The sequence below is a fragment of the Dama dama genome, chromosome 5 (genome assembly GCF_033118175.1).
Source record: "Dama dama isolate Ldn47 chromosome 5, ASM3311817v1, whole genome shotgun sequence".
Taxonomy (NCBI): Eukaryota; Metazoa; Chordata; class Mammalia; order Artiodactyla; family Cervidae; genus Dama; species Dama dama.
The window spans coordinates 1,574,111-1,588,009 of record NC_083685.1 but is presented as its reverse complement, the minus strand read 5'-3'; the positions used below and the strand labels follow the sequence as shown (position 1 = coordinate 1,588,009).

Below are 13,899 nucleotides of genomic sequence, written 5' to 3'. Positions count from 1 at the left end.
CGCGGAGGCGGCCGGCACAGCAGCAGGAGGGTGTCTGCCCCTCGCTGCCCGGGGTCTGGAGTGGTGCCTCCCTCCTGCTGCCTCAAGCAGAGCCCAGGTGCAGCGCAGAGCCTCTGGCCGCTGTGGGACAGCCTCCGGCAGGGCAGCAACAGAGGGGGCTCTGAGCATCCCCGGACAAGGCCCTGACCCGGGGAGGGGGTCACAGACCCGGGAGGGGTGCTCACGTCGCCCCGCACCAACAGGATCGCACCGTGTGCCAGGTGACGCGGCTAGGCCGTGGGGTCAGTCCCTCCACACGAGGAAGAAAGGCTGACTGCTTGGGCGCTGTGATGAGTAAAGGTGGCTGGTTTTTCTTTATAATTTTATATATTCTCAAGATTATCTCCGAGATATACTTCTACAATCACCCACCAAGCCTCAAGGGGCCCTCCCCCAGCAGAGCAGCACCTGCCCAGGCCGTGCCTCCCGCCACGCAGGCAGATGGCCGGCCCCCCAACACAGACCGCCCCCCCCAGGGCCCGGGACACCTCCTTGCCCGCGGGCTCCGGGGTCAGCCGTCCTCCCGGCACAGCCAGACCCTGGAAGCAGTGAGCATCCTGCTCATGGTGACCCAGAAAAGCCCAAGCCGATGTGTTACAACACTTTTAATACATTCAGGAGTATTTAATAGAACAAAATTTAGGGTATTGTCAGTCAGCAGAAGCCTGTGGTCAAGAGGAAGCCCACGGGTCCTTTTGCAGGAAGCTTGTGCTTGGCGGGAGGAGGCAGGCGGCCCCTGGCATGCTGGCTGCAGGCAGGCTGGGCCCCAGGCCGTCCAGACGGCTCCTCACAGCCAGTAGTCCTGACCAGCCTCCTGCAGTCTCCTCACAGGACCCCTGTGTGGACCGAGGGCCTGGCCACATGGGCTGTCGTCAGAGGCAGCAGGGCCCCCGGGAGACCCCCTTGCAGCCCCACCAGCCCTGGGCTGAAGCCGGGCCCTCCTCCAGGGGACGCCGGGGCCCCCACCCCCGGGCCTGCAGCAGGCATCCCCAGGGACAGCGAGCGGCCTACAGACCCAGGGAGGTCTCCGCCGGACAGGAAAGTGGCCCCCACTTAATAAATAGACTCAGTCGTGGCCACAGGCTGGGCACGCAGGCTGCCGTGAGCGTGGGGGAGAGGAGCCGAGGGGAGAGACGTGGAGGGCGGCCCGTCTCCCTGACGGCCACCGGGTGGGCACAGTGGCGCCTGCAGATGCGAGGGCAGGCCCGGCAGGCGTCCTCGGGGGCCTGGGCTCCGGCCGGGCGCTGCTCCACAGCTGACAACGGCGCTTCACCCAGAGCCTCTCACCCCACGGAGCCGCAGCGCCCGCCGCGCGGCTGCCTCCTCGCCCCAAGCCCCCAGGGTGCGGGCCGCCCTTCCGCCTGCCAGTCTGGGTTCTGGACACAGGTCACCCCAGCGGCTCCTGGGCCCCAGGACGGACCGAGGTTGGTCATCAGGATGCGGGCCCGGCCTGCAGAGCTAAGGCACTTTTGTCCATCCCGCCGGAGGCAGGCCATGTCCAAGCACTGCAGGGGCTGAAGCCGCAGTGTCTGGGCCTCAGCTCGCTCAGCTTTTCCTCCCGTTTCTGGCGACACTGGTCCTGTTTCCCCGCCTCACGTCCAGACGCTGTTTCATTGCTATGTTTACTAAAACAATTTAACAGTGGTGCTGAGAGAACAGGAGCCCTTCCCCCAATATTGCTTGTAAGAAACGCACTTTCTAGCCCAAGAACCGCTTGTGGAGGACTCCTCTGTCAGGACCCTGAGGCCAGCACCGGGTTCCCAGGCCCCTGGGGCTGGAGGGCAGCGGATGTGTCTGGGCGCGGGAGCCTGGGGGCAGGAGGCAGGCAGGTCCCGGCAGGCTCCCGACCCTGGTTCTCAGGTGGGCAGCCGAGGTGCTTCCCGGGGCTGTGGGCGCAGGAAGCCCAGTGCCCCGGCCGGCGGAGGACGAGCCTCCCGCCACGGCTCCGACCCGGGTGGGCGAGCGGGTCGGGCTGCAGGCCGAGTCCCCGCGGGGCGGGCGGCTGGGGCACAGGAAGCTTGCTGGGCCCTGTGACGGGTGGCGGGTGCTCAGGTCTCGAAGTACTTGTAGATGGCAGTCACGTAGAGCATCACACTCTGCCAGTCCGGCCGCTCGGTCCGCACCATCTCGCTGATGTCCTGGCGGGAAGCAAGCGGCCGTTAGAGCCTGGGCGGCCCGCGGGCTCCCGGCCTCGTCACACAGGCCAGAGCGCAGGGTGTGGCCACATCCCCGCCGGGTGCCCAGGGCCGCCCAAGGCCTAATGGGGCTCATCCCCACACGTGCGCGCCCCCCAGGCCCGCCGCACAGCCCCCAGCTGTGACCCCAAGGCCTGCAGGTGCCGGCCAATGCTGCTGGGAAGCGGGCGGGGGCCTGAGCTCTGAGCCGGGGTTGCAGGGCACAGATGAGCGTGGGGCCTGCCGGACGGGGAGAAAGAACACACGCGTGTTCAGTGGAGGAGCCTCAACGGGAAGCTTTCAGGGTGGGGGACTGCCCGCTTCTCGGACATCAGAACTTTACACGTGGCGTGAACCTTCCAGATAAAGGAACCATCACATAACCGTATTTCTGTCTACGTTTACAACCGAATAGAAGCCACTCAAAACCATGTGCTTCTGTGAGATCGCAAGACAGATTCATGGAACTCTGCGTGAACACTCCTGCAGGGTAAAGATGAGTGTAAACACTTGTTCAAAGCTATCGGTTGCTACAAGGCAGGTGACAGGTACCCTCGGGCTGGGAGGTAGCTCTGGGGGCTCCTGACCTGGCCCCGTGGGGTCCCTCACTCTGCGGACACCCTAAGCTGTGCGTCTCTGGGTGCGGGGAGGCTGGCTGTGTACTTGGATGCAGCGTTTTCTCCCTTGAAGTCAAACTTGCTGACAAGGCGGGAGCCCCCACAGAACAGTCTGTCCCGAGCACGGCAGCCCCGCCCCGCCCTGACCGCAGCCCCGGGCGCCCTGTGCTCTGGGCCCCCGCCCTCCACTGGGGCATAGGCCGAGCTGCTGGGGTGCGCCTCTGACGGCGACCCTGACCACCTCCAGCCAGGGCGCAGCCTCGGACGCTCCGTGTGAGGCACGGGGCACACGGGGCAGGCCGTCCACACCCTCCCGTGTCCCCGCAGCTGGCACCGCCCCCGAGCGCCTAGGGCCCCGCCCGGCAGCCCCCTCAGGATGAGTCCTCACCAGTGTGGACTTGATACCGACGCTCTCGGCCGCCTGGAAGGCCAGAGTGAAGTTCCTCCGCTGGAAGAGAAGCCGCAGGACAGCTGTGTGAGCAGGCGGGGGAGGGCCACCAGCCCACCCACGCCTGCCGCGCTGACCGCCGCCCCGGGCCTCCGGCCCCTCTGCCGACCGGCTGTGCGGTGACCCCCAACAGGGCTCAGACCTGAGCTGCCTGTACACCCCCAAAGCTAATAAGAAATACCTGTGAAATAGTTTTCCCTTTGTGGGGGTCTTCAGAAGTCATCTGAAGGGCAGGAGGGGCCCTGAGATGGGGTGCTGGGGGCAGTAGAAGGCTTGGGCTGCACTGAGCCCATCCTTTTCTGGGGGATGGTCTTGATCCCTGCCTCCTGTACAATGTCATGAACCTCTGTCCATAGCTCTTCAGGTGTTCTATCAGATCGAATCCCTTTCCACAGGACTGGAAAAGGTCAGTTTTCATTCCAATCCCATAGAAACGTAATGCCAAACAATCTTCAAACTACCGCACAACTGCACTCATCTCACACGCTAGTAAAATAATGCTCAAAATTTTCTAAGCCAGGCTTCAACAGTACATGAACCATGAACTTCCAGATGTTCAAGTTGGATTTAGAAAAGGCAGAGGAGCCAGAGATCAAATTGCCAACATCCGCTGAATTACTGAAAATCCAAGAGAGTTCCAGAAAAACATCTACTTCTGCTTTATTGACTATGTCAAAGCCTTTGACTGTGTGGATCACAAGAAACTGTGGAAAATTCTGAAAGAGATGGGAATACCAGACCACCTGACCTGCCTCTTGAGAAACCTGTATGCAGGTCAGGAAGCAACAGTTAGAACTGGACATGGAGCAACAGACTGGTTCCAAACTGGGAAAGAAGTATGTCAAGGTTGTATATTGTTACCCTGCTTATTTAAGTTATATGCAGAGTACATCAAGAGAAACTCTGGGCTGGAGGAAGCACAAGCTGGAATCAAGATTGCCGGGAGAAATATCAATAATCTCAGATATGCAGATGACACCACATTTATGGCAGAAAGTGAAGAACTAAAGAGCCTCTTGATGAAAATGAAAGAGGAGAGTGAGAAAGTTGGCTTAAAGCTCAACATTCAGAAAACTAAGATCATGGCATCCGGTCCCATCACCTCATGGCAAATAGATGGGGAAACAGTGGCTGACTTCATTTTTCTGGGCTCCAAAATCACTGCAGATGGTGACTGCAGCCATGAAATTAAAAGATGCTTACTCCTTGGAAGAAAAGCTATGACCAACCTAGAGAGCATATTAAAAAGCAGAGACATTACTTTGCCAACAAAGGTCCGTCTAGTCAAGGCTATGGTTTTTCCAGTGGTCATGTTTGGATGTGAGAGTTGGACTATAAAGAAAGCTGAGCGCCGAAGAATTGATGCTTTTGAACCGTGGTGTTGGAGAAGACTCTTGAGAGTCCCTTGGACTGCAAGGAGATACAGCCAGTCCATCCTAAAGGAGATCAGTCCTGGGTGTTCATTGGAAGGACTGATGCTGAAGCTGAAAGTCCAATACTTTGGCCACCTGATGAGAAGAACTGACTCACTGGAAAAGGCCCTGATGCTGGGAAAGATTGAAGGCAGGAGGAGAAGGGGACGACAGAGGATGAGATGGCTGGATGGCATCACCGACTAGATGAGCATGAGTCTGAGTAAACTCCGGGAGTTGGTGATGGACAGGGAGGCCTGGCGTGCTGCAGTCGTGGGATCGTAGAGTTGGACACGACTGAGCGACTGAACTGAACTGAACTGAGCCAGTCCTGGCTGGATGGGGAGGAGACTGGCCTGGCGTGGGTGGCGCTGCGCAGACCACTCTCCACACCAAGCCCTGAGTCTGTGTCATCAGCCAAGGGGTGAACCGGCAGCCCGCCCCCGTGCCCGCGCGCCCACACCTTATCCTGGCTGCTGAGCTCCTGGTAGGGGATGTGCGCGGGGAGGTAGGTGTGCAGCAGGGCGCAGAAGGCCAGCCCATCGTTCCAGCTGCTGCTGAAATTGGTGATGTCAATGTTCTGCAGGAAAAGAAAGAAAACACGTGAGTGACACCCCTGCCCGGGCTTCTCAGGTCACTGTGGAGGGGGCGGAGGCTGTCAAGTCCAGGCAGGACGAGCCTCTGTAGAAAGCTCGGTGGGCCGGGGCCCGGGCCCGCTGGTGTCAGGGGCCGCGGGAGCGGCAGCTCTGTGTCACGAAGAGCTGAGTCCAGCCGCCGCGCACCCCGACTCACAGGACGACCCCACTTCACAGTGAGGGCGGCGGCCGCCAGTCTGCAGAGGGGACACCCAGAGCCGACGGCACGGGTGGCAGGCCCCGTGACGCGTGTGCAAGGGTCAGCTCGGCTCCGACAAGTACCCGGCTCCATGTCCAGGATGCACTGTCCCCAACTATAGACGTGATGTGTCCCCAGAGCGTCTTATTATCTGACAGAGCAGGTCAGCTAGAGATTAGCCTTTACCTTATTTGCAAGAACCCTTTTGAAGCAGAAACTCCACGATTACATTTGGAAATTCACACACTTTATGAAAATACCATGAACTAAAGAGAGGGCGTCCCCGGCGTGGCACGTCCTGGGTGCTGTCTGCGGGCCGCCCTCCTCGGGGACACCCGGGCACTGCGCCCCATCCCTGAGCAGCGGTCACAGGGCAGTGCCCTGCATCTGCAAGGAGCTCCAGCAAGACTGCCCGCCAACCCCCGCACAGACGGCTAGTTCCTGACCCCACACGGGGCCCAGGGACCAGGCGGCGCTCCTGACAAAAGCCACAGGGGGGTGGACACGAGCTCTATTGCCAAAAGGAGCCGTCGGGCCCTGACCACAGGCACCAGGACGCTGCCCGCTGGGGGCGACGAGCCAGAGGTCACTCCCCCAGTGGCTGCCAATCCAGCCTGGAGGCCTTGTTCGTAGGCCGTGCTGACGGAAGTGACCAGGTCGCGGTGCCAAGGGGGCACAGACCTGCCGAGAGCTCTGGGGCGAGTGCAGCAGCGTGTGGTGGGCCCGCCACGGCCAGAGAAGGGCAGAGCCAGCCCCCCACGCCGAGGCCCGGAAGCCCCGCGTCACCGGTCCCCACGACAGCAGGGACCCCCCAGCAGGCTGGCCGCCCTCACAGCCTCTGCTCTGCAACGCCTGCCACCCCCACGGCCAACCTGCCCCTCTGCCCTCCCGGGGATCTCAGGATGCAGCCAATGGGAGAAACACGGACGGGAAGGAGGCCACCTGTCCATGGCCCCTGGGGGGCAGGGCCCCCGCGTTCCCACACAGCGGCGCGCGCTCCCCACGGAGGCCAGGGTCCTGGACCCCCACGGGACTCCTCTGCCCAGTCCTGGGGGCGCGGCCCCGACCAGGGAGCCAGGACACGGGCGGCCCAGGGGCAGCAAGGACAGAGCGCCTGACGACGTGTCCAGCTCCACACGGGCCAAGGCCCGCCGCCGGCCGCTCACGCAGGCCTGGAGGAAGCATGCCCCACTTCCTGCCCAGCGACCGGCCGACCTGGAGCCGCCTACGTGCCTGGCCTCAGCGGCTGCGACAGAGGCCCGGCTCTGCCGGAAGCAGCTGGGCCTGCAGTCCGGCAGCAGCGGGTACGCGGCTGACCAGAACCTTCAAAGCTCCGAGCACAGACGCACGCAGGGCACTCTGCCCACCCCAGGAGCGTCGCCAGGCCCCGCGGGCAGCTGGCCTGCCTGTGCCGTCTCAGCTCCCGCAGACTCACCTGAGGTGCCGCCCCGCCCGCGGCCCTCCTGAGCTCAGACGCAGCCTGTCCCCCTGCAGCGGGCAGGACCCACCTCCGTGCACTGACGCTGGGTCGGGGGGAGAGGGGGCGGTCTGAGGGCCGAGAAGCTATACAAACAGTATGTCAGAGAACATCTTAACACGTTGTCACTTGTCTTTTAATTAAGGGCCACGAAACGCACCCCCAAATACCACACAGTGGTGGTTCAGACAGTACATATTCCGCTTGCAGTGCAGGAGACACGGGTTTGATCCCTGAGTCGGGAAGATCCCCCAGAGAAGAGCATGGCAACGCACTGCAGTACCTGGCGGGCTACGCACAGGCCAGGGGGCTGCAAAGAGCTGGACACACCTGAGCGACCGACACTTTCGTATTTAAGGCAATAAGGCACGGGGCCTGAGCCCACGGTTTGCCTCTGCAACACACAGCTTCCTCCACCGGCTCAGCCATCACGGCGGGGTCTCCCACCAACCACACTGCCTGGCGTCGGGAGGCAGGAAGGAGCCACAGACAAGCCTCTGCCCAGGGGCCTCCAGGCCTCAGCCCAGGCCAGGGGGCAGCGTTTGGGGATGTTAGAGCCTGGGTGCGGATGGTGGGGAGGCAGGGCCCAACGAGGGAGAACCGGCAGGAGGCGGTTCTGGGCTCCCGGGTGACCCCCGAGTGACGGTCAGCAGAGGCCCCGCTGGCCCCGGAGGAGCAGCCCGTGGTGCTGGGTGCACGTCTGCCTGGGCCCTTGGCCAGGCTCCGCTCCGGGTTAGGGGAGGGAGGCCCGCGTGTCGTGACATCCACGTCAGACTCGCATGTGAAGTGGAGGCGGGAAGAGACGCAGGGCGGGCGGGCGGGGTGGGAGGGTGCTGGCCTGAGGACACAGCCGCCTGCACCCTGCGGGGCTGGGGCAGCAAGGACCCTGGCCCCTACTGAGCCTCCGCACGGCCGGCTGGGCCTGTCCAGATGCCCCTGGCCTGCCCTCCCCCGGGGAGCCAGCCAGTCGGTCGGGCACAGCTCTCCAAGGTCCCGGGGCCCAGCGTGCGGCCTGGAGGCAGGCCCACTGCCCTAAAGGCATCGGCCAGCCGGACCCCACTTGGGACGCCGCCCGCTGGGGAGCTGGGCCAGGATGGAGCACTGGGCAGAAGGCCCCAAGGCGCCCTTCTGAGGAGAGGGCTTCCCGCACCAGGCGGCCGAGAGGCTCCAGCCGGTGACCGTGCTCCACACCGGCCCCACCCCCGCCTGGACGGATGGATGCACTCAACCCCACAGCTCAGGGCTTCTGCCCGATACCTGAGCCAGGGGCAGATGCAGCCAATTCACCCCCAGACAGAGCTGTGAGGCTAGCCTCCCCAAGCCCAAACACAGACGCTCTGGACACACTGTCCCATTCCTTCCAGACAGACACTGAAAGGAAACAATGCAATATGCGAACCTTATTTGGATCTTAATTCAAGCAAATCAACTGTAAAGCTGACCAGGATCCAACTGGGAACTCTGAACTCTATCCAGACGTGTGTGTGTGTGCACGCTTAAGTCGCTCAGTCGTGTCCAGCTCTTGTAGCCCACCTGGCTCCTCTGTCCACAGGATTCTCCAGGCACAAATACTGGAGTGAGCTGCCACACCCTTCTCCAAGGGATCTTCCTGACCCAGGGATGGAACCAGGGTCTCCCGCATTATGGGCAGATTCTTTACCACCTGAGCCGCCAGAGAAAGTGTCCAAACGAGTGGTGATGTTAAATGGAATGCCAGGGGTGGGGGGGTAACCAGGACACCTGGGCCTGGGGTGTGTCCCCAAGGGCCATTTTACTTTAGCACTGCTTTATTAGCACAACGTACCTAAAAATTTCCATGAGAAACAAACAAACCTACAACTCAACAGCGAACAACCCAACGGTGCAAACACGGAAAAGGGCAGAGGCCCCGAACCAGCTTGTCTCCAAGGCTGACGGACGCCCAGCAGCACAAGAGAAGATGCGGGAGGCCGCTGGTAACCAAGGAACCGCAGGCCAGAACCCGGACTGTGCCACTCCACTGCCTCCCCCGCCGGGCCGCACGGCACCCTGAGAGCTGGGAACCCCAGGGGCTGGGGACGGCTGCACGGCGACAACCTGAGAGCTGGGCCCCTGAGAGCAGAAGCTGGGGACAGCGAGAAGCCAGAGCCCCCCTTCTGGCTGCGGTGGGGCAGGGAGACAACCCCTGGCCACACACACAGAGCGCCACCAGGGGCCCTGGGAAGGCCACCCCGAGAAGACCCGCAGAGGGCATGGACCCGAGTCCCCCTGGGAGCATTCACGGCAGCACGAGAGCTGGAAGCGGAAGCAACACAAACGTCTACCGACCAGAAAACGGACACGTGAAACGGGGCGCGCGCACAGGACAGAGGAACGGTACAGGCTACAGGCTGGATGCGTCTGGAAAGTCATGCCCGACCCCGGGCCGTGGGCCAGGCTCTGCAGAGGCTGCTCCAGAGCGGGCTTAGGAGCACCCTGAAGGGAAGGAGAGAGGATCCAGAGGCCTCAGTACAGAACAGGCTACAACACAAGCTTCGTCTCTAAAAACGAAGCCTGCTGAAAATAAGACACCACTTTACAAAGACAGAGAACCTACACCTGGGCTTGTTCAAACACCTTACGTCTGAGAAAGAGAGTCCACGCAAGGCGGTGGCCCAGGGTTCAGCTGCCAGAGCACAGGCTCTGGCCGCAGCCCTGGGCCTAGCGGGGAGAACACCACGCGAGGGGAGGCGGCCTGGACGCTCCGCATCTCCTCTCTGCCTGACCAGGCTGCCCGCAGGGCCCCAAGGGGGGCGGCAACGCGGGGACAGAGCCCCTCAGTACACGCACCCAGTCAGGAGCCCACTTCACGGCCTCCAGCAGCAACCGCTGCTCTTTCCCATCTTTCTGCGGTTCGTTCTGCACCGACCAAGGGCACCCGTCCACAGGGGCGTGGCTCCTGGGACCCTCAGCGGGGCGGGGCAGCCCCTGCTCCTGCACCCTCTCGGGCTCCCGACCCCCGCTCTGCTCCCACAGCCCCCGTCCTGGTTTCAGCTTGCACACAGGTCAGTTGCTGGTGTAACAGGGCTCAGGACACAGCCAGAGAGGCTGAGGGCCGCGAGAAGGAGGTGGTCCTGCAGAAGTCTGAATGCCATGCCCAGAAGCCTCAGTCATCTGAAGGCGGTCTACCGCAGTAAGAGACCTGGAAATACTATGTTTCAAAACTAATCTTGGAAGTTCCCTGAGGGCAAGGGTCATGCTCCAGACGGCATGACATCTCTCCTGGAGTGAGTGACCTCGTGATGGACACTTCACCAAGAAGGGTCCTGGATGTGTCGCAAATGAGCACGTGCAAAGACACCCAACATCACGAGCTCAGAGGCACCTGCAGAACAGAAACCAAACCTCACACGCGGGACAGGACCGAGGCTGCCCGTGCCCAGCCCCGGCCAGGACAGGGAGGACTGGGGGCCCTCGTGTGCCGCGGGGGACGGGAGCCGCAACCCTCTCAGACCACGTGACCCAGCCAACCCACTCCCAAACCCTCCACACACACCCACACAGACGGTCCAGGGGGCCTTTCCTCACAACAAGCGACAGCTGCAAACAGCCCCGAGTCCACCAACAGTCGAACGGATAATGAACTGGGACACAGCCGTAAACGGACGAGTCTCCAGGAAAGGAGGAGATGAATTACTGACACACAGCCATTACGCTCGGTGAGAGAAGCCAGACCCTCCCCAAACTGCAGCTGCGGTTCTGTTTACACAAAATCAAGAAAAACGCAAGCCCTGCAGTGACAGCAGACCAAGGGCAGGATGTTCTCAAGGAGACAGACGTCTGTCGGGCGTGGGGACAGATCCCCGGGCGTGCACGTGGATCAAAGTCAGCAAAGCTGTGAAACTGAAACCGTGCAGCGGCAGCGGTCACCACCGCACGGTAACGCCGAGCCCTGAGTCACGCCTCACCGTGGCGGGGCCACCACGCGTCAAACATGGAGAAAAAGAGGTTAGATTTGCGGTCACCAGAGGTGGGATGGGGAGGGGAACCGGAGGCAGAAACTTGCAGTTTCGAGATAAATAGGTCCTAGGGACGTAACTGGAGAAGGCAATGGCACCCCACTCCAGCATTCTTGCCTGGAAAATCCCATGGACGGAGGAGCCTGGTGGGCTGCAGTCCATGGGGTCCCTAAGAGTCGGACACGACTGAGCGACTTCACTTTCACTTTTCACTTTCATGCATTGGAGAAGGAAATGGCAACCCACTCCAGTGTTCTCTCCTGGAGAATCCCAGGGACGGGGGAGCCTGGTGGGCTGCCGTCTACGGGGTCACACAGAGTCGGACACGACTGGAGTGACTCAGCAGCAGGGACGTAACACTGCTGTATGCTATACATAAAAGTTGAGAGTAGACGCTTACAGTTCTCATCACGGAACGTCTTCCTACTCCACACGCACGTGAGACGAGGTTCACTCAGCCTCCTGTGGTCACACTTCATGTGTGCATGCGTAGTTGGACCATCACGCCCCACACCCGATGTTCATCTGTGCCGCGGTCAACCCCACCTCAGCACGTCTGCTTAAAAGACAAGAGGGCAGCCGAGACCACACTCACAGTCAGATCCAGGCTCTACACGGGGTCTCTCGGCTTCCCACCTCTGCAGTTCATCCCCAGTGTCTTGCATTTTGTGACTGAACACAGCGCGCAGTTAAACCACAGCAGAGCTAGCCCGGGGCTGCGGACTGATGGGGGTGCTGCCTGCTGGATGCTCGCGGGGGGGGTCCCCAGTGAGCCCGTGGGCAGCCTGCATGTATGGCAAGAACCCCTCCCCTCCCCTCCCCGCCCAGGCCCCTCCCCTCCTCCGCCCCTCCCCCTCCCAGGCCCCTCTCACTTGGGGTCCCTGTCGCACTAGTACTGTCTCCACTTTCTAGAGAGACGGCCTGGACTCCTGAGAAGCGGCCTGGTGGTGTTTCTGCCCTGAGTCCCCCTTAGAGCCTCACTGCCCATCAGCGTGGGGTCCACGTCCCTCCCCTGGAGCCGGGCAGGCCCCCGTGCCAGGTCATGAAAGGCAAGGGGCTGGTACTTGTCCCCCTCTCAGGATGCCTGCTCTGGGGCCGTGGCCAGCAGGCTGTGAGGAGGCCCTGGCCACAGGGAGGTGTCCACCCAGACGTGTGCGGGAGGGAGCCTCCGACGGAGCAGAGAACCATGCCTCCTGTGCACTACCGATGGGCACGCACGAGCCACGTCAACGCCGGCGAGCCTGCATCGCCCACTCTTGGCTGCAAACAGCCAGCCTGCTGTGTCCTGCATGGAAGGGCCCACTGGCAAGAAACCCAGCCCCCTTCCCCACGGTGCCAAGCGGTGGACCACCGTTCCCATGGCAGTGAAGCACCTCCACAAGTAACTGCCTTCCACAAACTTCCTGAGTGACCTCAGGCTAAACTTACACGTGTGATGGAATTAACCTGTCAAACCTCCACTGCTCTGTGGCCTTCACACAGTTATGCTGGCTTCCCATGCAAAGTCACTGAAGCACAAGAAGAAAAAGGCTTCTCATGATGGAAGGAAGTGAGGACTGTGCAAGCTGCTGGAGATGATACATGAAGATTATGTGACCCAGACAATTTAATGGTTCTGCTTTTAGCAAAAAAATTAAGCAGCTCTTGAAAACGTTGCTTATCTGATTTCTCTCCTATTTCTCAGCATTCCTCATATAATAAAAAGGCCTGCTTACTGGAAACCTCCTGGAGCCCAGGGCACTGTCTGGTGGGAAGGGCCTGGGGCTGGGCGTCGGGAGACCCCAAGCCAAGCGCAGTGGCCACAAGCTCATCCGGCCGGCGGAGCAGGAGCCCCTCGTCACGATTCCCAGGCCCGTCTCAGGTGTGACCTTCGAGGTGCGGGTTCCAATGAACACACGCGCTCCTGAGGCTTCGAGCTGACCAAGCACTAGTGGCCAGGCCGTCGGCCACACCCAGCGGCTGCCCTGTCGTCGCGGAGTTCCACAGGAAGGGAGGAGGAAGGCCAAGGGCTGGGACCCTGAGTCCTGGAGTCGACGACCCAGGGAGCCCTCCTGCCAGAGGAGCCTCAACAGGCGCGTCTGAGAGGCTCTGCCTGCCCGGGGGACAGCCACCCCTCCCGAGCACCTTCCTGAGTGCGCGGGCCCTGGAAGACACGCCCGGTTAGGAAGGCGGGAACTGGGGCTCAGCCGGGGCTGCTGGGGCTCCCCGGGCCGCTCAGCACTGCGGGAATCCTAACTGGCGTCATGGGGAACCTGCCTGAGCGGTGTCACCTACCTCACACTAACACGACGATCAAGCTAATGTATCAAAATGCTACTAAGCAATTAATTTAAAAATCAGAGCCCTGACATTTCTGGAAACACATGTTAGCACTGTCAAACCATGGATAAACAACAGAGCACCGGAAGTACATCGCGATTCTGGGAAAACTCGGTCTCCAGCTGCTGTGCTTGGCACGCAGAGGGCCCCTGAACACAGGAGGCGCCACCGCAGCCGAGCCCAGGCCGCAGAGCCCCTGGTGCCCGGCGGATGCATGAGCCCCCGGTCCGGCCGCCGCTCTGGACAAAGACGGTGTGTCACCAGGTCAGGACGGTCAGACCAGCAGTTTCCATCACTGCATGGGCAGGAACTTGTGAGTATGTGTGAGTCCACATAAAGAACGGGTGGGACCACAAATCTGGCCACTCGTTTCCCTTTGTTCAAGTATTTTAAACCCTGGGACACGGTGATATTTACAAACAATGAGAGCTTTCTGTATGGGAACCCAGTTTCCATGCAAAGTGACAATGTACAATAAAAAAAGCTCAGACTTCCAACCTTGATTTGATTCAGATCAAACCCTTATCTGCTGCCGGCACCTTCTGGATTTTCACCTCTGGGAAGGCATTCCTGTGACCTAAGACTCCAGATATAGCAGAGGA

At 61.2% G+C, this 13,899-nt stretch overlaps 1 protein-coding gene across 6 annotated transcripts in view; it reads right to left on the bottom strand.

Moving 5' to 3' along the window:
• Window positions 1–536: 536 nt before the first annotated feature.
• The window catches only part of SPECC1L (sperm antigen with calponin homology and coiled-coil domains 1 like), an 84,915-nt gene continuing 71,552 nt past the window's right edge, over window positions 537–13,899 (bottom strand). The window contains exons 11-13 of one of the 6 annotated variants that reach the window (XM_061141413.1): window positions 5,154–5,270; window positions 3,219–3,278; window positions 537–2,177 (exon numbers count right to left, since the gene is read on the bottom strand). In XM_061141413.1, the coding sequence (XP_060997396.1) occupies window positions 2,088–2,177; window positions 3,219–3,278; window positions 5,154–5,270 (267 nt within the window). In that variant the 3' untranslated portion in view covers window positions 537–2,087. The remainder of the gene's footprint in view (window positions 2,178–3,218; window positions 3,279–5,153; window positions 5,271–13,899) is intronic. The other 5 variants (XM_061141411.1, XM_061141410.1, XM_061141412.1 and 2 more) reach the window with 5 other exon arrangements.